At 33.8% G+C, this 27,561-nt stretch overlaps 1 protein-coding gene across 2 annotated transcripts; it reads left to right on the top strand.

Moving 5' to 3' along the window:
* On the top strand, positions 1 to 25,776 carry LOC143084965 (phosphatidylinositol 3,4,5-trisphosphate 3-phosphatase TPTE2-like). 2 transcript variants are annotated; one of them, XM_076261060.1, is made up of 15 exons: positions 1 to 421; positions 3,648 to 3,967; positions 4,800 to 5,009; positions 7,457 to 7,570; positions 9,313 to 9,479; positions 10,291 to 10,355; positions 11,103 to 11,163; positions 11,812 to 11,893; positions 13,713 to 13,863; positions 15,733 to 15,813; positions 16,166 to 16,271; positions 20,261 to 20,358; positions 21,007 to 21,102; positions 22,290 to 22,363; positions 24,744 to 25,776. In XM_076261060.1, the coding sequence occupies exons 2-15, from the start codon at positions 3,714 to 3,716 to the stop codon at positions 24,847 to 24,849; spliced, it is 1,665 nt and encodes a 554-aa protein (XP_076117175.1). In that variant the 5' UTR covers positions 1 to 421; positions 3,648 to 3,713; the 3' UTR covers positions 24,850 to 25,776. The 2 variants fall into 2 exon arrangements, with proteins under 2 accessions (XP_076117175.1, XP_076117174.1); XM_076261059.1 differs by having other exon boundaries at positions 3 to 421; positions 3,700 to 3,967.
* The last annotated feature ends 1,785 nt before the right edge of the window (positions 25,777 to 27,561 follow it).

Below are 27,561 nucleotides of genomic sequence, written 5' to 3'. Positions count from 1 at the left end.
CAATATACAATGTAATCTGCGAGTTATTCTTCTCCGAGAAATAAAATACATTGATTACTGAATTTGTTTATTTCCATATTAAACAGCTGATGTGGATTCTTGATACACGGTCCTGTATTTCCCAATGGATGGTATTGATGGTATCGATCTGTGATATACAAACTAGCTTAATTTATGATTCCTTATTCAATTAGAGACGTCAACATTTTAACAGTGTATGCAATACGATATGTACTTAGAGTTCATAGGAGATAGGTCAGTGTGGACTGTTGTATAATGATGGAATGCTTCATAGTGTAATGTATTGTTGTAACAACGAACTGGACAGTGCATTGGGAATATACTATACAGATTAACAACGAACTGGACAGTGCATTGGAAGTATACTATACAGATTAATCCATATCTTTTACTTTTATCGGTAAGTAAATCATAGTTGGTACATATCTTACTTTTCTCGTACACTTTCCTTGTAATGCATGATATATTTAGTTTATTCAGTATTTGTTCCAGATCTATATTTATATATAGTTTGAAGTAGAGAAAAAGGAACGCTGTAACCTTCTATTTTTATCCCTTCACGTGACAACAACATTGTATTTGTAAAACGTGTTATATATTTACTAACATTAAAAGTTAACTGTATGTATATTTGGCAGCCGTTTCGTGTACGTATAAACTAATTGATTAACAGCATCAATTCGCAGTTCAGTTCTTATTGCATTGGCTATATAGAAATATGATGATTGAATTCTTTATAACTACATAGAAATCAAATAGGAAGATGTAATTTATTCTTAAGTAGCTTCCTACTTTTTACATCCCAAGTGATACATTGAAATCAAATAGGAAGGTTGTAATATATTCATAAGCAGCTTCCGTCCCTTTACATTCAAGTTATGTGGACCGGATATCAATTAGTGAATATCAAAGAAAATCAATTGAGTCCACGATGGCTATTATAAAACTAGGTTTTGCAACAATAAGACAGCAACCATCCAACAATACAAATAAACAGAAGACACGTGAAACCTACATGACCTAGATATTGCTGCGATAGAGCTGCTTTAAAGTGTAATTCTGTTTCCCATTACCATGGTGTGAGTTTTTCAGCCATTCCTCATGGAAACATAGAGAGCATTGCTTTTCATCTTGATGTGTAAAGGGACGATTTCTTAAATCTATTATTAAAGATATGAAACTGGGGAATGACAAGAGAAGGATTGTTTCTAGGATACGTCTCTTTCTGTGGGTTGCTGTTTCGTGTATATTAATAACGGTAAAATCAAGGAACGATGATTTTGAGAGGAATTATTGTCCGATATATTTTAAACATGTACGGTTTTGTTTAAACAAATCGAGAGGGCATCACTGTTTCATCTCAGTTCATATTTTTAGATAGTGATTTGTATCAATCTGATGAGTTAATCCTTTTTTAAACAGATCTTTTTATAGTTTGCTCTTATGTTGTACTATTACACCACTGTTCCCGGTTATGGGAAGGTTTTACGATCACAAACACGTTTAGCCCCGCCACATTCTTTATGTGCCTGTCCTTAGTCAGAAGCTTCTTGTTGAGTGGTTGTCCTTGGTTCATGTTTGTCAAATATGTTTTTCGTAAATTGTCTTGTCTTGTCATGAATTAGTCCACTAGTTTTCTCAATTGACACGAATCGTTTTTCATGTTGAGGGGATTTTTTAGCTGACCATACCGTATGGATGTTTCTCATTGTTGAAGGCCGTATGGTTGCATATAATAATTGATTACATCCACTGGATCACATGGATAGATGTTTCATAGGCAATCATACCACATCTCCTTATTTTTATATTTGTGAATGGTAAGTACAGTACGCGCATTGTTTACTAGTACCGTACAATCTAAGCATCAATTTTTCCTTTTCCTTTAAATCATAAATGATAGAAAACATACCATAAATGGGGCTGTTGATAAATGACAGATGCTGCTACTTATCTTTACCATTGTGCATTGTTACAGTACAATTATCTTTTGACACATAGGTTACCATCGACAACTCTCATATATATTGTAAATGACTTGATCTATCATTTGTTATTGTAAAGCTGTCTTATTCTGGCGTCTCTACGATTTACAGTGAGGATATTTCTACTCATTAAATGAAATTATCGTCATTGTTTATGGTAAATATCAAATCTAGATATCGGATCTATTACATTGAATATAAATTGTATATCATTTATATTCGAAACAAAGGAACATTGGCCGTTTGTTGATCTATAAAAAGATGTCAGGTAATTGTCTGTTTTGTTGGGTTGTTGTCTTCACATCTTTCTTAAATTCACACAAGATGGAAATCCTTTACTAAATTAGATTCATTATTAAGAATTAGTCACAAATGCTTCATTGGATTACACTAAAATAGACAACACACCCAGCCAAGTGACAGGTCGTAGCTAATATTTCATAGGAATTACTTCAATTCCTCGATTTCGATTTACACTTTTAAGAGCAGAAATAAATGATGGAGAATAAAAAAGGGTGAAGAAAATATAGATCGCGTTGTAAATACCCTTTTGTCTTCGGTAGCTACTAATAGCATTGCCATTGTCATTAAAGTTTTGTAAACAGTTAATTTACAATTAATATGACCATTCCAATGAAAGCACGACAAAAAAGCAACCATGCTGTTCAATCAAGTACAACAAGTAATATGAATGTTCAGAGATTTTATAAATCTGCTCAGAGCATCTCTCTGTTTAGTACTCTGAGGTTTAGTATACACATAAGGTTTTCACGATTGTTTAAACTTAGTTTTATTGGTACTCTACTAGGTAAAGTGGTTCATTAGATATTGTATTGACAGGTGTCTGACATTAATGAACAGTTAGAAACACATGCATTCAATATAAATTTGTATAAGGGTTATTCATCAGGTTGTTCAGGTGTGTTTTTCTATGTAATAATATGCGGACTGCTTTTGTTTATTTGTCTTGTTGTTACAATGATCAAGGAGGTTATCTCAAATATTCTTTCTTTCTTAGACTTGTATCAGATTCCGCTTGTTCCATTATAATGTACTTTATACAGTTTGTACAGAGAAGTATACACACTAAAGTTACATACAGTGTGGATATTTACACATTAGGATGAGATTACGCAGTAATCAATTAATTTCTCCATAGATTTTGAATATCTATGACATAATGACATAATATAGACATTGCACATTGTGATTCGATAATTACATTTTGATGTTTTAAGCGTTATATGATAATGGTGTAATGCACTGAATGAATACTAAAAATGTTAACAGTTATTGAAGATATAGTAGTTTGTTTTACTCAGAAGTCATTTTAGTATAACTGTACGGAGTCATCCTCATACGCTATCTGTAAGATCAAAGGTTGTTAGTGTTGCGTGTTTTTCAAACAAAAAACATATCATACATTTTGCTGTAATGCAATTAGATTTTTTTTTGAAAAATCAATTGCGAGTTCATCCATTAATTTTCCCCAATGAATTCTACAATCAGCTATAAATCTCCGTAAATAAGAATTCTTATTTTTTATTATTAGAAAACCAGCATCACTCTAAAATCTATATCGTGATTGAAATTAATATATAAATTGCAAATGAGTTACTACTGGTATGACATTTATTAAAGGATAAACCCACACAATTAGTTTTCCCATTACAAGAGTGAACTCTGTTTTCAGACACAGATATTGTCATGGACGAAAGCAACAACACAGATTCCTCAGTCAAGGACACTGACAATTCAGGAGATAAAGCAGCTATAAACAATAGAGAAGAAGAAAACAAACACCTCAAGAATGGCTTTTCTAAAATCGATGAAGCAGAATTAGTTGATGTTGTTATAAACGATGGAAAGGATATTGAAGACGAAAGCGAACAAATTTTTCAGGATGTTATTATAGACGATGAATTCCATGGGAAAGAAAAACAACCTGAATCAAGACTTGGGTAGGAACTATGTTTCATCTGAATTCTATTGTGTGCATTGAGATTTAAGATGACCATTGTAAGACGTTTTTATGTTGCCTAGTACTGTGAAAAAGATACCTAGAGGGTGTTTTTCAAAGAAGCATTATTTAAACTTCCATCATTTTTATATCCATCTAGCTACCCATTACCCACATGTGTTCTCTTTGATACATGTAATAACGGTACACACAGAATAAGCTTTATGTGAGCTCAATCAGATCGAATAAAAGCTATACGAGTTGAAACCAGTCCCCCTGCTATACATGAACTCCCAGTCATTTGAATTTAAAGAAAGTTTGTTAGTAAAGATGAGTAAATCAGACTCGGACTTCTCTTGAACTGACTTTTAATGTGCGTATTGTTATGCGTTTACTTTTCTACATTGGCTAAAGGTATAGGGGGAGGGTTGAGATCTCATAAATATGTGTAACTCCGCCGCATTTTTGCGCCTGTCCCAAGTCAGGAACCTCCTGCCTTTGTTAGTCTTGTATTAATTTAACTTTTAGTTTCTTATGTAGAATTTTGAGTTTAGTAATGCGTTCATTATCACTGAACTAGTATATATATTTGTTTAGGGGGCAGCTGAAGGACGCCTCCAGTGCGGGAATTTCCCGCTACATTGAAGACCTGTTGGTAACCTTCTACTGTTGTCTGTTCTATGGTCGGGTTGTTGTCTCTTTGAAACATTCCCCATTTCCATTCTCAATTTTATACTATATAAACTATTCGTTTAAAGGGGAAAAAGAATGACATTTTGTGTATTTTACGCTTAAATTAAATGTTCTGTATAATTATATATTCTACTTTTCAGGATTTTAAGACAGTCTGCGAAAGGTGTAATTGAACATATTGCGTTCCGGATATTTACAGTTGTCCTGATTCTAACCGATATTACTTTAGTTATCGTTGAAGTTACTGTCTTCAGTGAAGATGATGAAACATCTTACAGAATAGAATTAGTTTCGAGGGCAATCATTGCTTACTTCGTACTGGAAATATTCGTTCGAATATTTGTCAAGGGGTAAGTTGAATATATTGCTCGTTTCAGCTGATCTTTTGTCATTTAACTAAAGTTCCCTTATTATGTTAGTTCCAAATGTTGGTAATATATTCTAGACTGTATTTGTTCATCGCGGAATAAAGTGTAAAACATATTGGTTTCAATAGGAACATATGATTGCCAATGAGACAACTATCCACAAAAGACCAAAATGACACCAGACATTAACAACTACAGGTCACCGTTCGGTCTTCAACAATGAGCAAAGCCCATACCGCATAGTCAGCTATATATGGCCCCGATAAGACATTGTAAAACAATTCAAACGAGAAAACTAACGGCCATGTAAAAAAATGAACGAAAAAATATGTAACACATAAACAAACGACAACCACTGAATTACAGGCTCCTGACTTGGGACAGGCACATACATAAATAATGTGGCGGGGTTAAACATGTTAGCGGGATTCCAACCCTCCCCCTAACCTGGGACAGTGGTATAACAGTACAGCATAAGAATTGTTGATATATATAACCGTTCCCCAAATAACTTATGTTAGAAGGTACACATACATGTACATATTAATGTTGATACCACGATTGTAAGTTTCCCGCATAATAGATATTATTCGATAAAAATGCAATAATCTCTTTAAACAACCGTAAAATATTGTTGGAAATGTTGGTAAAATGTCAAGGTTTGAACACATTGATTTTCGTAGATTCTGCTCCGAATACTAAACAAATACATTGTGTTGTTAATAACAGCAGTATTTAATAACCATTCATAATTTAAGCTAATGAAATATTCATGACCAATTAGCAGCAAACTACAGATACTATAAAAATGAGGTAAACGAAGACATATAAGTGTAGAGATAGAAAAGTACTAAAATCTATTTTGCATGCGATACTTTACCTTATTATAGACTTTGTAGAAATAAGGGTAAATTGAAGGTGTAATACAATTAATGACAATCGTGCTTTATTATACATCCATGCTGATATCAATATCAGTCACGGTTGCTTAGCTTTTATCAATCCCCTAATATTTACTAAGTTATGTTTCGTGAAAAATTCATAGCTCTTGGAATTACTATTGGTGTGTCGGGTTGCTACAAGTGTGGCATTGAAAACCCATACGATATTCTCTATTTTAAGTGATACTATATATGCGAAAAAAAGACGGGTTACTAAAACTGTAGTAGCAGAAAAGTTCAACATTTGTCTTGTTTGTCCATGTTATTTGGATTGGGTCACATAGCACGTCCAATTGTTTAAGTATGTTTCATTTTGACAGCTTTCAAAACTGAGATTGAACACATATGTGACAATAAATATGTGACCTATTTGACTCTGTTTGTAATCTGTTTGGCTTTTATTTGAATTTACGTACGTGTAGTTACGCTTTGGAAAAACTCTAGACACATTTCGTGCAGTTGATATGTCAATAGATATAAGATGACGTGGTAAACGTACAGTTGATATGTCAATAGATATTAGATGACGTGGTAAACGTGTAGTTGATATGTCAATAGATATAAAATGACGTGGTAAACGTGCAGTTGATATGTCAATAGATATTAGATGACGTGGTAAACGTGCAATTGATATGTCAATAGATATAAAATGACGTGGTAAACGTGCAGTTGATATGTCAATAGATATTAGATTACGTGGTAAACGTGCAGTTGATATGTCAATAGATATTAGATGACGTGATAACCGTGCAGTTGATATGTCAATAGATATAAGATGACGTGGTAAACGTGCAGTTGATGTGTCAACAGATATAAGATGACATGGTAAACGTGCAGTTGATATGTCAATTATATTAGATGACGTGGTAAACGTGCAGTTGATATGTCAATAGATATAAGATGACGTGGTAAACGTGCAGTTGATATGTCAATAGATATAAGATGACGTGGTAAACGTGCAGTTGATATGTCAATAGATATAAGATGACGTGGTAAATGTATGAGTACCAATGAGACACTCTCCATCCATGTCTTCAACACGGAGCCTTGTTTGTTGTGTATTGGTATACACTTTTCCATCAATTTGGGGTCGTTACTCTAAAACACTAAACGTATTTGCATAGGTCAGTTTGTTGCTATTGTCCTGGTCAAAATAAAAGTACATGTACCATGCTCATAAGAATAAAATTAAAAACGTGTTTCGTTCTTGAAAAACTGCATTTATTTACAATCTTATGGTGCTATAATAAAAAATCGATTAAAAAGTTCTACTCGGACATTTTTAAAGTTTTTTTAGGCGATCGTTAGAAACAATTGTATGTAAGATAAATTGGCAGGAAATAACGTATGGATGCCCTTTCTTAATTTGATTTAACTTTCTCCACTTTCATTTGTTTTAAATGGATTTTTGTAACGTACTTCTGTTTAATTGTTATTAACTTAGAATTATACGAAGAAAGTTAGTAATTTAGTTGTATTTCTTTGTAGAAAAAGATTTTTTAAGAGTGTGATGGACGTCCTTGATATGATTATAGTGTTTGCAACATTCATCTTTGATGTAGCAACTTTTGCAGTTGATGTGTCTACAAACGACTACTCCAGGTAATTATAGTTATATATTTACATATATATAGGAAGATATGGTATGAGTGCCAATGAGACAACAGTTGTAACATGTATATTTGTTTGACCTGGAGTCCTCTTTCAGTTCGCCGGTGAAGCAAGGAAACAATGTTATAAAAAGTTATATTATAAACAAAACCAACACCTATATTTGGATGGAGAGTTGTCTCATTGGCCCTCACACCACATCTTCCTATATCTACCTAAGTACAATTCGAATGCATTGATTATCCTATTTTGTAGACTATCAACTGTTCACCACATTATAATGATTCAGTCGCTTCTCTTCTTCGATCAAACCCCCCATAAAGTGACCCAAAGTTGATATTTCACATTTAATGTATCAATATGCAGATTACCTGATAAGCGGTGTATCAGGAAACGTCTGTTAAACACTACCCGGGATTTACTTTTAGCCCAACAATTTACTCTTACGAAATACTCTTATCCCGGAAATTCATTTTTTTCAAAAAAATATAACTTTACAATTATTAACAAGCGGTTCTATTATTTCAGATCGTAAGTTATGTTGATGAATTGTATTTTTTATGCATTTGCTATTAATTTTAGTTACAAATTTATGTAACTTGTACCGAAATAAGAATCACAGCTGCCAAGATCTAAAATAATGTCTTTCGTGTATCTGCTACCCCTAAGGAACGACATCAAAAGATCGATGTAGGATAAAAAACTTAAATCAAATAGTTTGGGGGTGGGGGGGCGGGGTCAACATTGCTGCAAGTTTGGTAAATCTAAAATCGATTTTACATATATCCCTATTGGTCAATCAATTTTTCCCAAATTAAGTTAAGAGGGGGGGGGGGGTGTGGGGGTCAGTGAAAAAACTATGTGAATTAAGTTTTTTATCCTTCATTGAACTTTTGATGTTGTCCCTAAGAAAACTTGAATTAGAATTGTCCGGTATGAGCAAATGCTCCGTTTTGAAACCGTGCTTTTACCTATAATGGTTTACTTTTACAAAGTATGACTTGGATAGAGAGTTGTCTCATTGGCACTTATACCAAATCTTCTTATATATATTTGATAAAGTAAAGCAACTATCTTGACTCAGTCTTCATGACTTCGATGCGATACATTTCGTGTTATTGTTCTAATATCGATGTCTTATAATAGATAACTGTATTCTAGTCGCATCACCCTTTGAACTAAAACTCTATGAATGCATTTGAACACGATGATGCTGATCGATAATACAATCCAATAATTTCTTAATTTGTAGAATCGTACGGGTATATATATCGTCTAAACATCAACCCAACAATGTTAGATCTGTAAATTTGCTTTCGCAAATTTTTGGTTCTTCCCTCGCCGGGATTCGAACCCATGCTACTGTGATATCGTGACATATATATATAAGAAAATGTAAAATACTGGACTCAAATTTAATTGTAATAAAATTGGCATAGATGTTAGATGAAAATTACAACAATTGTGCATGAAAATAGAATGTGATGTTACATAAAAATCTGATCGATTTTCCTGCTTCCATTATTTCGATCAAACCTTAAACTAAATAGAATACATAAACTGAACATACAATGACATTTAGACGTGTTTATTGGTTAATCCAGTTGTCTTTTCGTAAACACAAACCCCACTTCCTCTTTTATTTATATAACATTTTGCACTTAGTAAGATTGAAAACAAAGTAAGATATTGTTTACACCAGTATAATTAATCATCCTTCAATTTCCTTCTAGACTTCCAGTAATTGGACGAGGGTTAAGAATTGTTAGAATATTCCGGTCTATATACATCATGGTCCAACAGTATCGTCACTTTACGAAAGCTGCTAGACAAACTGTATCCCAAAATAAAAGGAGGTACCAGAAAGATGGATTCGATCTGGATCTCTGTTACGTTACAGGTACGAATGTTTATTGGAAAATGAAAGTTAATTACTAGCACTTGAAGATTTAACCTTCAGGAACATATTTTGTTAAAGACACAGCTTAGTCGTGGATGAAAAAGAATGGAACATATCAAATGAACCTGTAAATGTAAAGAAGAAATACTCTTATTTATGTTATTTATGTTATTTATGTTATTTATGACTTTTGTATTATCTGCATGGACAAAACATTCCAGAGCATCATCATGTACGTGTTTAAATATGGAAATACAAACACGTTTGTATGGTACAGTGGCGGATCCAGCCATTTAAAAAGGGGGGGGGGGGGGGTTCCCAACACAGAGTAAAAGGGGGGGGATTCCAACTATATGCTCCCATTCAAATGCATTGATCGGCCAAAAAAAGGGGGGTTCCAACCCCCGGACCCCCCCTCCCTTGGACCCGCCACTGTAGTACATATTTCAATGCTCAGGACACGTATGGAACAACCTTCATCATGCACACTCGAGAACAAATAGAGAGACTCAGCCCAGAACATAGTCGTTAATGACTCTAAAAAATTAAAGGACGTGAACAAAGAATTCTAAACCGTATTGCTGTCAATTTTGTCTTAGGAAGTTGTAGTATTAACGTACCAATTCTGACGCAATGCATCCGGTTACTGGTAAACATGTACATGTACCATCGGGAAATGAACGTCCATTATAAGAAGTATCGACGCAATTGTAGCAAAATAGTAAAAGCTTTTCAAAATACCACTTTATAGTAAAAACTGTAAAGAAGTTGTATATATGTAATAGCTCAAAAATATCTCCTTATCTTATAGAAAGAGTAATAGCTATGTCATTTCCGTCATCTGGTGTGAGGAAACTATACAGAAATCCTATTGAGGTTAGTATATATAACGGAGGTAGTGCGTTATTTACCTTCTCTAATATTTTTTTAGAGAAAAACACACAAGTGTTTAATATTTTTGGAGTGTAATTTGCTAAAATGGCCGCATTAAAAAATATTTCATGCAAGTGTCACGTTGGGGTTTGCTAATGGACTGATGATACTCTTAATATGTTTATAATAGCTGTTGTTTCAACTAAGTGTTTGTTAAAATGATACCGGAGTTATAATTTAGTACGCCAGTCTTATATTACACGAGAGACTCATCAGTGTCGCTCGAACTAAAATAGTTGGTAAGGCCAACTAAACTTGGCAATTTCAAAGCATTAAACGCTAACAGTCCATGAATAATAAATGTAAAAATGACCATTCATATCAGCACAGGAATTGAATGTGTGAAAACTTTGGAGATAATACGTCAGTCGGTAGTTTTATCGTCCAAGAGTTTGTAAATAGCTATCATAAACACAGGGCTTATAATGTAGTACGCTATACGCCGTTTCGTCTACACAAGACTCATCAGTGATTCTCAAATTTAATATGCAATGAAACTGTAAAAGCCAGTAACCTTTAAGTTTCATGATTACGTTAACTTAGTTTAATGTTTGTGATAATGTTTAAGTTCAGATTTAAAAAAAAATACGATACAAAATATTCAATTCAATAATTGCTTTAAAGGAGAACAAACTAATATATATAGAAATAAAGATTTATTGTAGTAATATATATGTTTTTCAATTATAGGATGTGGCCCGATTTTTAGATACAAAACATAAAGATCACTACAGAGTTTATGATTTATGCAGTAAGTATGTACTACAATAGACAGATGTCACCAAAGAGACAGAAACTAAACATAATGTACTTATAATTCCTAATTGAAAAGCAATCAAACAAACAGATTACGGACTTCTGTGCTGGAATCAACAAGCCCTAACTTTTCAGCTTTTTGTAATCTTAAAAAAGGAGAAAGATGGCAAAGAAGAGGGCAAGCTGTTATGATTTTTAGATTAGAAAAGTAGCTGTCGTTTCTTTGGTATAATGTCACCCAAAATAATTTGACACTTATACATAGTGTTCGTTCTAGCTAGAATATAGTTGACATTACGCAAATACATGTACCAAACAGCATGTTTGTTGACGTTTTGCAAAAACCATACCGCATGTTTGCTCCTGTCCGAAGTCAGGATCCTCTGGTCTTTGTTAGTCTTGTATGACTTTTAATTTTTGTTTCTTGTGTATAACTCGGAGTTTGTTATGACGTCCATTAATGAACTAGTATAGATATTTGTAATTGGGACAGCTGATGGACGCCTCCGGGTGGTCCGGGAGTTTCTCGCTGCATTGAAGACCTATTGGTGACATTCCGCTGTTGTCCGTCTATGGTCGGGTTGTTGTCTCTTTGACACATTCCCCATTTCCATTCTCAATTTTAGTATCATCTATTTTTCAGGTGAACGTAATTACGACCCTAGTAAATTCCATGGACGAGTAGAACGTTTGTTTATAGATGATCATAACGTTCCAATCCTTGAGTAAGTTAACTTTATTACAGCAGTAATACTATTTTGTAAAGTAATACCAGCGTTTACATTAGTCTACATTTATGCATTTATACTGTAACTAGTTGGGATCCCGCTAAAATGTTTAACCCCGCCACGTTATTTATGTATGTGCCTGTCCCAAGTCAGGATAGTTATCAAGAGTACCAGGATTATAATTTTATACGCCAGACGCGCGTTTCGTCTACATAAGACTCATCAGTGAGCCTGTAATTCAGTGGTTGTCGTTTGTTTATGTGTTACATATTTGTTTTTCGTTCATTTCTTTTTTATATAAATACGGCCGTTAGTTTTCTCGTTTGAATTGTTTTACATTGTCTTATCGTGGCCTTTTATAGCTGACTATGCGGTATGGGCTTTGCGCATTGTTTAAGGCCGTACGGTGACCTATAGTTGTTAATGTCTAAGTCATTTTGATCTCTTGTGGACAGTTGTCTCATTTGGCAATCATACCACATCTTCTTTTTTATATTTACCAAGAAAACTAAACATTGTCCACTGTACCATGAAAATGAGGTCAAGGTCAGATGGCACCTGCCACTTGGACATGTACACCTTACAATCATTCCATACACCAAATATTGTAGACCTATTGCACACAGTACAAGAAAAAAAGACCAAAAACACAAACACTTAACTATAACCACTGAACCATGACAATGAAGTCAAGGTCAAATGACACCTGCCACTTGGACATGTACACCTTACAGTCCATCCATACACCGAACATACGGGATTTTTTTTTTTATAGTATCTGAGATTTATTGACTTATTAAACTTGTCCACTGATCCACAAAATGAGGTCGAGGTCAACTTTGAACTGTTTGACGGACATGAGAACCTTGCAAGGTACGCACATTACAAATTAAGTTATTCTATTACTTATAATAAAAAAGAAATTAACATTACTAAAAATCCTAACTTTTTTTTCAAGTAGTCACTGAACCGTGAAAATGAGGTCAGCGACATTCGACATGGGATTGACGGAAACTTCGTAACATGTGAGCTACCGCCGCCGCCGCCGCCGGATCACTATCCCTATGTCGAGCTTTCTGCGACAAAAGTCGCAGGCTCGACAAAAACTATCAGTACTGTATATTCAATTAAGTTGCAGTATAAAGACAATATTAGGTCAGTCATAAAAAAATATTGTATTAATGGGCCTAAACGCAATGTTCCTTTAAGTATATATTATAAGGTCAATGTAAGAAACATATTAACTTTTTTTATGATGCTGAGAAATTGGGGAAGGGCGAAGTTTTGGTTAAGGTCAGGCCATTAATGCAATGGCTTTCAAGGTTCCTATCGTTAACAGTACCTGCGCTCATCCATTATGTTTTTTATTTTCTGTGAAGTGCCTCGTGCACTTTTGTTTGTCTTTTTGTCACTTTTTATGCCCCACAATAAGTCGAAAGATGGCTTTACGTGTTACCCTTGACCTGGCATCTGTCCTTCCATCTTTCCGTCCGTCCGTCAGTCTATCTGTCCAAACCCTTTCGTTTGAAAAAGCAAGCTTGAGAGGGGCAATTCGTGTCCCCAGCTGTCATTTTCTTTTGGCATGTAATGACGGTTCATTCACGACGCACACTCTTTTCTTTGAATTTTCCTTTTGGTAGTTCTTTTTTTTAACATCAAATCAAACAATAAAACCCCTGCTACTGCATCCCGCCTTTCTGTATTTGCTTTAAGTACCTAATACTAAAATATTAATCCAAAAATACAGTTTCAATCACGAAGGATTTGTTCAATTATTTAACTCAATATTAATGCTTATCTTGATAATTATTTTCAGAGATTTGATAAAGTTTTGTAAGAATGTACGTGAGTGGCTATCAGAGGATGACAGAAATGTAATAGCTGTCCATTGTAAAGGAGGGAAAGGTAGAACGGGGACCATGATATGTACTTGGTTGGTGGACTGTGACATGTTTAAAGAGGCAGAGGTTAGTATTAATGTTATAGCTGTCCATTGTAAAGGAGGGAAAGGTAGAACCGGGACCATAATCTGTACTTGGTTGGTAGACTGTGACATGTTTAAAGAGACAGAGGTCGTTGGTATTAATGTTATAGCTGTCCATTGTAACGGAGGAAAGGGTAGAACGGGGACCATGAAATGTACTTGGAGGACATTTTCCGTGCAGTTAGCTTAATATGGATTGACTGGGGCTATGGACAGCAACTTATTATCCTGTCAGGTTGGGGTTTGTTGTAATGTAAGGCCCGTACTGCAGGTAGACGGGGTCTTTTAGTAATGTGCATATTAACTGTAGACTAATTTATTAGTTTGTTCTTTTCTTATGTTATTTTAAACTGATAATAGTAAAATATAAAAAAAAATAGAAGATGTGGTATGATTGCCAAAGAGACAAATATCCATCAGAAACCAATTGGCATAGAAGTTAGCAACTATAATAGTTCACTGGTATGGCCTTCAAAAATGTGCAAAACCCATATCGTATTGTATACTGACTTCAAGATGCCTGTAAAGGCTACGACAAAATGGGACAACTTTCGTTTAGGCAAACAAATATTATCATATATTATAAGCAATAGTCAATAATAATAAAATTACAGAAATGTTTACTGACCGAGAAATGGTCTCATTAAACATTCAATATCTGGTTCTACGTATCCGCATTTTCATCGTCCATTACTCAATATATAATCGGAGAAATATTCCATGGCGTCGAATTAAATATGTATTTAATACATTGATATGTACTTCTTATGCAGTTATAAAACCGATCAACAGCAATTATAGGTTTATGAATAATGGTTCATGGTGGCACGTAATGGATGTTTACTTCAATTGATTTGATTGCTATTAACTTGAATTAAGTAATGAATAATGCATATACATTGTTCATGCATCAGTGAAACATACAGGATACTGAACTTGCTGAGCAAATTATTACAGTTCCTCAAACATCTGTGATCACACACTTTATGTATACTGTTGTTTGAAACATTGTGTTATATAGGGTTTCTGTCTGTGTTATAATAAATGCTTGGTAAATCTTTATGTAACAATTTGATCGTATTCGATAATTTAAAAAGTACAATGGTAGCGGAAACTAACATCAAGAATGCATGTTATTAAGCCAATGCAATTCAATTGATATTTAATAGTGTGTCTTTCTATGTTGTGATTTTACACTATTGTTTCAGATAAGGTTGGTATCTATTAAAACGTTTAAACCTGCTGCATTTGTATGCACCTGTCCTAAGTCAGGAATCTGATGTTCAGTAGTGTCGTTTGTTTATGGGCCCTTTATAGCTTGCTGTTTGGTATGAGCCAATTGCAAGACTCCGTGTTGAAAACCGTACTTATAATCATGGTTTGCTTTTAAAAATTGTGACTTGTTGTCATTGGCACTCATACCATCTCTTCTTCAATCTGTGTACATTGAATGTTACGCTTGATTAACTGTAAATGTTTTGGTTGCTTGTTCAAATACATATCGCTAACATCGTTTTTACTCATTTAAATTATAACTTAAACTTTTGTTGTTCGCCAACTGTCTATTGTCAAATATTTAATGCATATTATACAAGATCTGAATGATATAGTATAAATGTTTAGGGGCGGATTCAGGAGGGATTGTGGCAGGCGTGCGTCCACTAAAATTTGCAAACATGGGTTTGCTTGACAAGATATCTACATTACACCACTCTAGAAGGATTATTTTACTGCAAAATCCGCTCCCCCCTCTCGTCGAAGATTTAACTTAGCTCGCTTTAACCTAAAATCCTTGATCCGGCCTTAATATTTAAGTCTAATCACATGATGATATTCTGATTAATGATTTCAGAGTAGTCTGGATTATTTTGGAGGAAGAAGAACGGACCTAAGTGTTGGTACAACATTCCAAGGCGTGGAAACGCCAAGTCAGGTAAATTAAACTTTTCATAAATGTTTATAAAGAAAAATGATTGCTTTTGTGTTTGTTCTGCATTGTATGTGTGTAATTTGAATAATTGTCTTATTGTTTTTGTGCTTGAATCAATCGTTTGTCAAGTAGAGAGTGGGTGTAATTTATTTTATTGTTCCTTGTACTAGATACACATTAATGAGGGCATAAGTATGATTGAGAGTGTCTTCCTCACGCCAAAATATTTTGGTTCGTGTAAAGGATAGATATATTTCAATATTTTGGCACATTCAACACTTTTTTTATTGTATGATCAAGCATAATAAATGAGAAAGTTTAAATTTAACAGAAAACATGTTTTCCTTTTATTTAGAGTAGATATGTTGGTTATTATGAGAATGTAAAGAAAGACTACGATGGAGAAAGTCCGCCAGTAATTAACCTGAAAATCACTAGTATCAAAATAACAGGCATAAATGGTAAGTATTCTGTCGGGGACGAACTAACCACATGGAGAATGTCCGCCAATTATTAACATGAAAATCACAAGTATCAAAATAACAGGCATAAATGGTAGGTATTATGTCGGGGACGAACTAACCGCTTTGGGCATGCTCTCCAGTTATTAACCTAAAAATCACTAGTATCAAAATAACAGGCATAAATGAAAGGTATTCTGTCGGGGAACTTACCGCTTTTGGCATGCTCGCCAGTTATTAACCTTAAAATCATGAGTATCAAAATAACAGTCAATAATGGCAGGTAAATATTTTGTCTTGGTAAAATTTACGCATTGTGTTTTTTTACAAACCTTGGCAGTTTGTACAGAGGTAAATAACCTTACACATATTACAGTGTATATTAGTATTTCAAAAAACTGTTACATATTTTGTTTCTAAATTACCTTGAAATAATATGCAAAAGCTATATGGGTATGTAATTATCTTCATATTCAATATGTTTGTACTAATTAACTTTTTAGTTTTGGGTGAATGTTTGAATGGTAAATAATAATGATGTGTGTAACAATTATAGTTAGCGACGCATGAAGTTCATCCAGGGCCGTAACTACATTGAGGCAAATGAGGCAAATGCCTCATGTTTTAAATTTCAAAAAAAAAAAAAAAAAAACTAAAACAAAAGATTGTCTTCATATCAAATTGTTTTCACTGAAAGTGTCTTGCAAGAAGCAAGTTCTCTTCACACTCTGATGTCGCCCCTGCATATTTTTCGTAATCCATGTTTCTATTTTACTTTTGGTTTTCAGAGTTGATGGTCTATTGTTTGTACTTCTGTGTCCTAATTTGAAATTCATGTGGTATTCCAAACAAGTGTCAATCTTTAAATGTCGATTCTATATAATGTTTCACTATACTAATATCCGGATAAAGTGACATCCAATGCAAGTGACCTTTGAAAAACAAGAATATGTTGAAAATCATCTACTGAGTTGATAATGATAACATTTTTGTGACACTTACTTGACTTATTAGTTGTTTATATTTTTCAATTATCATTTCTATTGAAACAAGTAACAACCAAGGACACCAAATCTGCCTTTCAGTATTTATAAGCTTTTAGAAATTTGTATTATTATAAAAACTAACTGTAAATACTTAAAAGGGATCATTCAACATCAGGTGCATATTTTTCATTGGTTAATGAACATGTCTTGTTTTCTTTTGTCCAAAAAGTTTCTGCGGTTAATATATCAACAGTCATTGTTTTAAATCATTGTCTAATGTCTAGCATGAAAATTCTAACATGACGTTCTGCAAGCGCTGTGAGCACACACTCGTGGTAAAATATAAAAATATATTGTTTGGGCTGTTCCGATCGTACTCCCACGTCATATGCTTTTTTATACGACCGCAAATTTTGAAAAAATTTTCGTCGTATATTGCTATCACGTTGGCGTCGGCGTCGTCGTCGTCGTCGTCGTCGTCGTCGTCGTCCGGCGTCCGAATACTTTTAGTTTTCGCACTCTAACTTTAGTAAAAGTGAATGGAAATCTATGAAATTTTAACACAAGGTTTATGACCACAAAAGGAAGGTTGGTATTGATTTTGGGAGTTTTGGTCCCAACATTTTAGGAATTAGGGGCCAAAAAGGGCCCAAATAAGCATTTTCTTGGTTTTCGCACTATAACTTTAGTTTAAGTTAATAGAAATCTATGAAATTTTGACACAAGGTTTATGACCACAAAAGAACGGTTGGGATTGATTTTGGGAGTTTTGGTCTCAACAGTTTAGGAATTAGGGGCCAAAAAAGGGCCCAAATAAGCATTATTCTTGGTTTTCGCACAATAACATTAGTTTAAGTAAATAGAAATCAATGAAATTTAAACACAATGTTAATGACTACAAAAGGAAGGTTGGTATTGATTTTGGGAGTTTAGGTCCCAACAGTTTAGGAATTAGGGGCCAAAAAGGGACCCAAATAAGCATTTTTCTTGGTTTTCGCACCATAACGTTAGTATAAGTTAATAGAAATCTATGAAATTTAAACACAAGGTTTATGACCATAAAAGAAAGGTTGGGTTTGATTTTGGGAGTTTTGGTCCCAACATAATAAGGGGCCCAAAGGGTCCAAAATTAAACTTTTGTTTGATTTCATCAAAATTGAATAATTGGGGTTCTTTGATATGCTGAATCTAACTGTCATGACTGTGTATGTAGATTCTTAACTTTTGGTCCCGTTTTCAAATTGGTCTACATTAAGGTCCAAAGGGTCCAAAATTAAACTTAGTTTGATTTTGACAAACAATGAATCAGTTAGGTTCTTTGATATGCTGAATCTAAAAATGTACTTAGATTCTTGATTATTGGCCCAGTTTTCAAGTTGGTCCAAATCGGGGTCCAAAATTAAACTTTGTTTGATTTCATCAAAAATTGAATAAATGGGGTTCTTTGATATACCAAATCTAACTGTGTATGTAGATTCTTCATTTTTGGTCCTGTTTTCAAATTGGTCTACACTAAAGTCCAAAGGGTCCAAAATTAAACTTAGTTTGATTTTAACAAAAATTGAAATCTTGAAGTTCTTTGATATGCTGAATCCAAAAATGTACTTAGATTTTTTATTATGGGCCCAGTTTTCAAGTTGGTCCAAATCAGGATCTAAAATTATTATATTAAGTATTGTGCAATAGCAAGTCTTTTCAATTGCACAGTATTGCGCAATGGCAAGAAATATCTAATTGCACAATATTGTGAAATATCAAATTTTTTTTTAATTAGAGTTATCTTTCTTTGTCCAGAATAGTAAGCAAGAAATATCTAATTGCAAAATATTGTGCAATAGCAAGATTTTTTTTTAATTGGAGTTATCTTTCTTTGTCCAGAATCAACTTAAATCTTTGTTATATACAATATACAATGTATATTCACTTTTTACTACCAACTGATAAATTAAAATAATCTTTACCATTCAGTGATAACAAGCAGTTTTTTTACATCTTAATATTTTATGATGTATTTAAATGAGTAGTTATTGTTGCAAACTCCATTAGAAATTTTAATTGAGATTAGTTTTGGAATAAGGGAAAGGGGGATGTGATTAAAAAAATTGGGTTCAATTTTTCTCATTTGAAATTTCATAAATAAAAAAGAAAATTTCTTCAAACATTTTTTTGAGAGGATTAATATTCAACAGCATAGTGAATTGCTCTAAGAGAACCAAAAATTTTAAGTTCATTAGAACACATTCATTCTGTGTCAGAAACCTATGCTGTGTCAACTATTTAATCACAATCCAAATTTAGAGCTGAATCCAGCTTGAATGTTGTGTCCATACTTGCCCTAACCGTTCAGGGTTCAACCTCTGCGGTCGTATAAAGCTACGCCCTGCGGAGCATCTGGTTATGAATGAGCTACCGACATCATAGAACGATGACGTAAGAATATCAGCATTTTACGGGAAAAATACACGATAGTGAAATCGAAAATCATCACAACAAAGACACGTAAACAAATGATGCTAATATGTGTTAAAATATTTTGTTCTTACTTATAAGACCTTTAAGTACAATTATCGTTTAAATTCATCCAAACCTATCAAAATACATTATTGTTAATAGCATACGCATATCACTTATTCAGTTTATTCTTTTCTTTTTCGTCAATTTTTACCTGATTTCACTCCCGGTTTTTAGTGGAGTTCGTGTTGTTTCTTAATTATTATTTCTAACTGTTCATGTGAATGTCCTTTGGTTTTGTGAGTCTTTGTTTACTCCTTGGTACTTTATTTCGCGTTTTTCCCTTACTAGTCAATCGCGCGGCTATTTAATTTCGTGAGTTTATCATTTAAATGACGTAGTTTAATATTGAAAGATCCAAGTTTTACATATTCGCGACAATTTATATTCGCGTTATTTTTCTACTTACGAAAGCCGCGGAAATAAGTTGTTTTACAGTATGCACTCTATGATGCTATAATCTGCCTATGAAAATAAGATATTTCTTTCTAGATATTGGAAAAGGAGATGGATCAGATTTATCGATGGAAATTTACAAGAACAAAGAAAAGGTCCATACGGTACAATTCGGAAAACAGATAAACTGTCAGGTATGTGTAGCAAGAATCTTCCAAAATGTAGGCAATCTTTTTCTTTTATCTTGACGAGTATCATTATATTTGGTACTGCATTTTGAAGTTACAGGCTTTTGGTTTAGTAGCAATGGTGAAGAAGTAGGAAATAAGACATTGTTTTATCGAATAATGATATTTCTTAAAGATAGTCTTTAAAAACTGTTAAAACAGGAAGATGATAGCAAAGAGTAACCGAAAAAAACCCACTATTCTATAAAAAAAAACCAGACGGTATCATGTCCAAAAGTTAAAAAGACGAAGAGAAAAACAATAGTCAATACAATACTACACAGAAAAATAAATAACCCTGTTTAAACAGAAGCTCAATCTCGGTGCTTCGGAAGTGGAATGTTGTTTTTACTTCACTTAAGACATTAGTCGTGTTGCTCATGACAGTAAAAACAATCGATGATACAATTGCTTGTGAAGTCAAGAGACATATCCAGTGTACTGTCTTAAATGGAGAAGGTATGCACCAGAAGTCTGTTAAACTTGATTTGCTTGTTTTTATTTATATTCAATATGTAGATTTACCGTTGAAATAGTGTATATAGAATTAACAAATGCATATGGTATGAATTATCATTTGCAAATAGTAGCTACCATTTTTTTTTCTTTTGTTAGATTCGACATAATAATTTGAAGAACCAGATAGACGTTCAGATATTGAATTGCCCAGATCTTTACAACGACACCAAAGTTCGATTCACATCAAAATCTGTAAGTATTCACACATTGTTTACTCGAACTACTTTCGATATAAATCAGAAACATTCCCCAATTATAACCTTAAAATAAACTTACAACTTCTACATTGAAGCTGTGTATTAATTTTCATATTGTGGAAAAGATTGTCAAATAAACATTCAAGGAATGAGTTTGATTTTTGTTTTTGTTCCTCGTCATTTAAATATTCGCTGCTTCCACGCTTCAGGAAAATATGCTCCCGTCAACGCTTTGACCTCCCAACTAATAAAGGAGTATTAAATTTTTCAATAAATGTGAAATGTTTTATGTAGACGAAACGCGCGTCTGGCGTATTACATTATAAGCCTGGTACCTGTGATAACTATTTTGCCTTATTGTAATTAAAAGGTTTAACGTAATGCTTGGTGGAATCAAACTTTTACCTTTTTCTAAAAGAGGGGCGCAAAAACCAGAGGGGAAGCCAAACTCATAGATTGAAAATAAACTGACAACGACATGGTTAAAAAAATAAAAGACAACCACACAAATAATAGTACATAGGTCAAAACATAGAAAAGTAAAGATGCTACTCTATCATTCTCATAACTAAATGTTAACCATATATTTATAGATATAGGAAGATGTGGTGTGAGTGCCAACGAGACAACTCTCCATCCAAATAACTATTTAAAAAAAAAAAAAAAAAAAAAAGTAAACCATTATAGGTCAATGTACGGCCTTCAACACGGAGGCTTGGCTCACACCGAACAACAAGCTATAAAGGGCCCAAAAGTTACTAGTGTAAAACCATTCAAACGGGAAAACCAACGGTCTAATCTATATAAAATTTATGTTTGCTAACCGTTTCAATTATAGCTGGTCTAAGACGCCGAAATGACTTACAATACTTACTTACAATAAGAGTTGTTTCCCTTATCCGATGTCAACTCTCTTCATCTAGTCGTTTTCTTATAATGCCTCGTTAACAGTTTAAAACTTGGTTTATATAACATTTGCCGTGGGAAGTTGAACACATACATGTAGCAATGACTTAATCATGCTACATTGAAAGAAGTCTCGGAAAATCTAATAATTTATATTGGCCTGTTTCTAATAGGAAGTAATGAAAATATATACTTTCTTTTATGACCTAACATGTTTTAAGTACAGTTTTTCAACATGCATGTTTAGCTAGTCATGAATATAGTATTTTGTTTCAGTCGAAAGTACCAAAGGTGTATGATAATTGTGCATTTTTCTTCTGGTTCCATACATCATTCATCGAAAATAACAGGTACGTTTTTTAGGAATTGATGCGTTATTTATATTTTATATACCTTCACGGAATGAAGATTAACTATATTTCTGTGTCGGTCATTTCGTCCATAAGTTTCATAACATACATACATGTACATTGTTGTCTATTATAATGACAAATTGTAAATTGTAAGCGATTTTCAAGTCTGCTGAGCTGTCTTTTCGTGTTTGAAGATATTTGAATACTTTTGTTACTTTTGTTACACACTAGGCATGTCATTGCTATCTCAGTGTATAGTATTTGTTACGCACTAGGCATGTCATTGCTATCTCAGTATATAGTATTTGTTACGCACTAGGCTATCTCAGTGTATAGTATTTGTTACGCACTAGGCATGTCATTGCTATCTCAGTGAATAGTATTTGTTACGCACTAGGCATGTCATTGCTCTCTCAGTGTATAGTATTTGTTACGCACTGGGCATGTCATTGCTATCTCAGTGTATAGTATTTGTTACGCACTGGGCATGTCATTGCTATCTCAGTGTATAGTATTTGTTACGCACTGGGCATGTCCTTGCTATCTCAGTGTATAGTATTTGTTACGCACTGGGCATGTCATTGCTATCTCAGTGTATAGTAGTTGTTACGCACTGGGCATGTCATTGCTATCTCAGTGTATAGTATTTGTTACGCACTAGGCATGTCATTGCTATCTCAGTGTATAGTATTTGTTACGCACTGGGCATGTCATTGCTATCTCAGTGTATAGTATTTGTTACGCACTGGGCATGTCATTGCTATCTCAGTGTATAGTATTTGTTACGCACTGGGCATGTCATTGCTATCTCAGTGTATAGTATTTGTTACGCACTAGGCATGTCATTGCTACTTCAGTGTATAGTATTTGTTACGCACTGGGCATGTCATTGCTATCTCAGTGTATAGTATTTGTTACGCACTGGGCATGTCATTGCTACCTCAGTGTATAGTATTTGTTACGCACTAGGCATGTCATTGCTATCTCAGTGTATAGTACTTAGTATTTGTTACGCACTGGGCATGTCATTGCTATCTCAGTATATAGTATTTGTTACGCACTGGGCATGTCATTGCTACCTCAGTGTATAGTATTTGTTACGCACTAGGCATGTCATTGCTACCTCAGTGTATAGTATTTGTTACGCACTGGGCATGTCATTGCTATCTCAGTGTATAGTATTTGTTACGCACTGGGCATGTCATTGCTATCTCAGTGTATAGTATTTGTTACGCACTGGGCATGTCATTGCTATCTCAGTGTATAGTATTTTTTACGCACTAGGCATTTCATTGCTATCTCAGTGTATAGTATTTGTTACGCACTAGACATGTCATTGCTATCTCAGTGTATAGTATTTGTTACGCACTAGGCATGTCATTGCTATCTCAGTGTATAGTATTTGTTACGCACTAGGCATGTCATTGCTATCTCAGTGTATAGTATTTGTTTTTATTTGAGTACTTTAAAAAAGTACTAGAAGTGCGTTTTTTATTTAGACAATCGTTGTATTGGAAAGTTGCAAAATATATTTATTTTTATATTATATGCTGTGATTTGATTATATGAAGTTAATAGTAGTGTGGAAGTCGTACAGTTTGAGTTAAGTATCTCTAAAGTAATTGAATCTGAAAGCTTAAATCTATATCCATAATAATCCAAACTTGAAGCTAAATCTACTGATTTACTTTTGAAGTTTCAAGGGCAAGTAACTAAATGTGTTACGTAAAGTTCTTATGTACGTAAATTGTATTTACTCTGGTTAATCAATGTCATGACCTATTGTATGACTGTATATTAACTTTGAGGATCAATAGATTTGTACAAAAAAATAGTGGACAGGACATTATTTCTATGTAACTATAGAGATGTCAAAACAATATAGACATACTAAACACGAATATATGTGCTGTTCATCTAATAAGTGGTTATCTTTCTTCCTCAATACCAGATATATCCCTGTTTTTGATGTTATACTAAAGAACTACACACACGTTTTTTAAAAATCATTCCTCTATTATTGCTTTAAACGTAATTTATGTATAATAGATACATCATAGGATCATATTTTTTTTTAATAAAATATTTCCTTAAACTAGTAATTAAATATTTCCTAGATACAAAAATGGTTTAAAAGTTTAACTGTACTTGAACATGTTGACGAAATCGTCTTTCTTAGGAAATATCACTTTTCTAATAAGATGAAGGTGTTGTTTATAGATTTCGTATATATATAATAAAATCGATATTATTTGTTGTAACACTTATCCATTCCTCTGGTAGATTAGTGAAATCAGGTTAAGGAATAACACCTTTTATTTTTCAATAAGTTGACCACATCTTCAGATTCTGCTTAATTTTTTTTCTCGTATTACAGATTATTATTACCTAGGGATGAACTCGATAATCCACACAAAAAGAAGGTTCACAAGATATACAAAGATGACTTCTCTGTCGAAGTGGGATTTGAAAAGATAAGTTGAGGTCAAAGTTCTGATCAGTTATAAAGATAATAACGTGTTAATGATGGTATCGTCAACATATATTGGAATGAAAGACGATATTTTGATTGAGAGAACAGAATGGGAGAAGATATAATATTTTCTATTAAGAAAACTACAGACAAAGATACAATTTGTTAAGAATCTCATTATATCGATCTTGTAGAGACAACGAGAAGGAACGAACTTCACTAGAAGAAAGATAACGGAATACAATTTTATCTGATTTCATTGTAAATACTTTCCACGTTTGACCTGATATGGACAAAACCGGTTGCTCAGAATTGTGCTACATGTAGTTGTGCCCTATGACGTTTGCATCTTGTTTTTAGCTCACCTGGCCCATAGGGCCAAGTGAGCTTTTCTCATCACTTGGCGTCCGGCGTCCGTCGTCCGTCGTCGTTAGCTTTTACAAAAATCTTCTCCTCTGAAACTACTGGGCCAAATTGAACCAAACTTGGCCACAATCATCATTGGGGTATCTAGTTTAAAGAATGTGTGGCGTGACCCGGTCAACCAACCAAGATGGCCGCCACGGCTAAAAATAGAACATAGGAGTAAAATGCAGTTTTTGGCTTATAACTCAAAAACCAAAGCATTTAGAGCAAATCTGACAGGAGTAAAAATGTTTATCAGGTCAAGATCTATCTGCCCTGAAATTTTCAGATGAATCGGTCAACCCGTTGTTGGGTTGCTGCCCCTGAATTGGTAATTTTGAGGAAATTTTGCTGTTTTTGGTTATTATCTTGAATATTATTATAGATAGAGATAAACTGTAAACAGCAATAATGTTCAGCAAAGTAAGATCTACAAATAAGTCAACATGACCGAAATGGTCAGTTGACCCCTTTAGGAGTTATTGCCCTTTATAGTCAATTCTTAACCATTTTTCATAAATCTAAGTAATCTTCTACAAAAATCTTCTCCTCTGAAACTACTGGGCCAAATTGACCCAAACTTGGCCACAATCATCATTGGGGTATCTAGTTTAAAAAATGTGTGGCGTGACCTTGTCAACCAACCAAGATGGCCGCCACGGCTAAAAATAGAACATAGGGGTAAAATGCAGTTTTTGGCTTATAACTCAAAAACCAAAACATTTAGAGGAAATATGACATAGCGTAAAATGTTTATCAGGTCAAGATCTATCTGCCCTGAAATTTTCAGATGAATCGGTCAACCCGTTGTTGGGTTGCTGCCCCTGAATTGGTAATTTTAAGGAAATTTTGCTGTTTTTGGTTATTATCTTGAATATTATTATAGATAGAGATAAACTGTAAACAGCAATAATGTTCATCAAAGTAAGATCTACAAATAAGTCAACATGACCGAAATGGTCAGTTGACCCCTTTAGGAGTTATTGCCCTTTATAGTCAATTCTTAACCATTTTTCATAAATCTAAGTAATCTTCTACAAAAATCTTCTCCTCTGAAACTACTGGGCCAAATTGACCCAAACTTGGCCACAATCATCATTGGGGTATCTAGTTTAAAAAATGTGTGGCGTGACCCTGTCAACCAACCAAGATGGCCGCCACGGCTAAAAATAGAACATAGGGGTAAAATGCAGTTTTTGGCTTATAACTCAAAAACCAAAACATTTAGAGGAAATATGACATAGCGTAAAATGTTTATTAGGTCAAGATCTATCTGCCCTGAAATTTTCAGATGAATTGGTCAACCCGTTGTTGGGTTGCTGCCCCTGAATTGGTAATTTTGAGGAAATTTTGCTGTTTTTGGTTATTATCTTGAATATTATTATAGATAGAGATAAACTGTAAACAGCAATAATGTTCATCAAAGTAAGATTTACAAATAAGTCAACATGATCGAAATGGTCAGTTGACCCCTTTAGGAGTTATTGCCCTTTATAGTCAATTTTTAACCATTTTTCGTGAATCTTAGTTATCTTTTACAAAAATCTTCTCCTCTGAAACTACTCGGCCAAATTAATTCAAACTTGGCCACAATCATCTTTGGGGTATCTTGTTTGAAAAATGTGTCCGATGACCTGGCCATCCAACCAAGATGGCCACCACGGCTAAAAATAGAACAGGGGTAAAATGTAGATTTTGGCTTATAACTCTGAAACCAAATCATTTAGAGCAAAACGGACAAGGAGTTAAATTGTTAATCAAGTCAATATATATCTCCCCTGAAATATTCAAATGAATTGGACAACCGGTTGTAGGGTTGCTGCCCTCCAATTGGTAATTTTTAAAGAAATTTTGCCGTTTTTGGTTATTATCTTGAATACTATTATAGATAGCGATAAACTGTAAACAGCGATAATTTTCAGCAAAGTAAGATCTACAAATAAGTCAACATGACCTAAATGGTCCATTGACCCCTTAAGGAGTTATTGCCCTTTATAGTCAATTTTTAACAATTTTCATTAATTTGGTAAATTTATGTAAATTTTTACCAAAAATTTTTCTCTGTTACTAATGGGCAAAATGACCGAAACGGTCAGTTGACCCCTTTAGGAGTTATTGCCCTTTATAGTCAATTCTTAACCATTTTTCATAAATCTAAGTAATCTACAAAAATCTTCTCCTCTGAAACTACTGTGCCAAATTGACCCAAACTTGGCCACAATCATCATTGGGGTATCTAGTTTAAAAAATGTGTGGCGTGACCCTGTCAACCAACCAAGATGGCCGCCACGGCTAAAAATAGAACATAGGGGTAAAA

The sequence above is a fragment of the Mytilus galloprovincialis genome, chromosome 8 (assembly GCF_965363235.1).
Source record: "Mytilus galloprovincialis chromosome 8, xbMytGall1.hap1.1, whole genome shotgun sequence".
NCBI lineage: Eukaryota > Metazoa > Mollusca > Bivalvia > Mytilida > Mytilidae > Mytilus > Mytilus galloprovincialis.
Note: the sequence above shows the minus strand (reverse complement) of the source record. Positions and strands in the feature narration are given on the sequence as shown.

Excerpts from the sequence above, each read along its gene's own strand:
- LOC143084965 (XM_076261060.1), top strand. The coding sequence starts at position 3,714 with ATGGACGAAAGCAACAACACAGATTCCTCAGTCAAGGACACTGACAAT. Across the intron at positions 11,894-13,712 it reads CATAACGTTCCAATCCTTGA|AGATTTGATAAAGTTTTGTA; the intron begins GTAAGTTAACTT and ends AATTATTTTCAG. Across the intron at positions 13,864-15,732 it reads ACATGTTTAAAGAGGCAGAG|AGTAGTCTGGATTATTTTGG; the intron begins GTTAGTATTAAT and ends TAATGATTTCAG.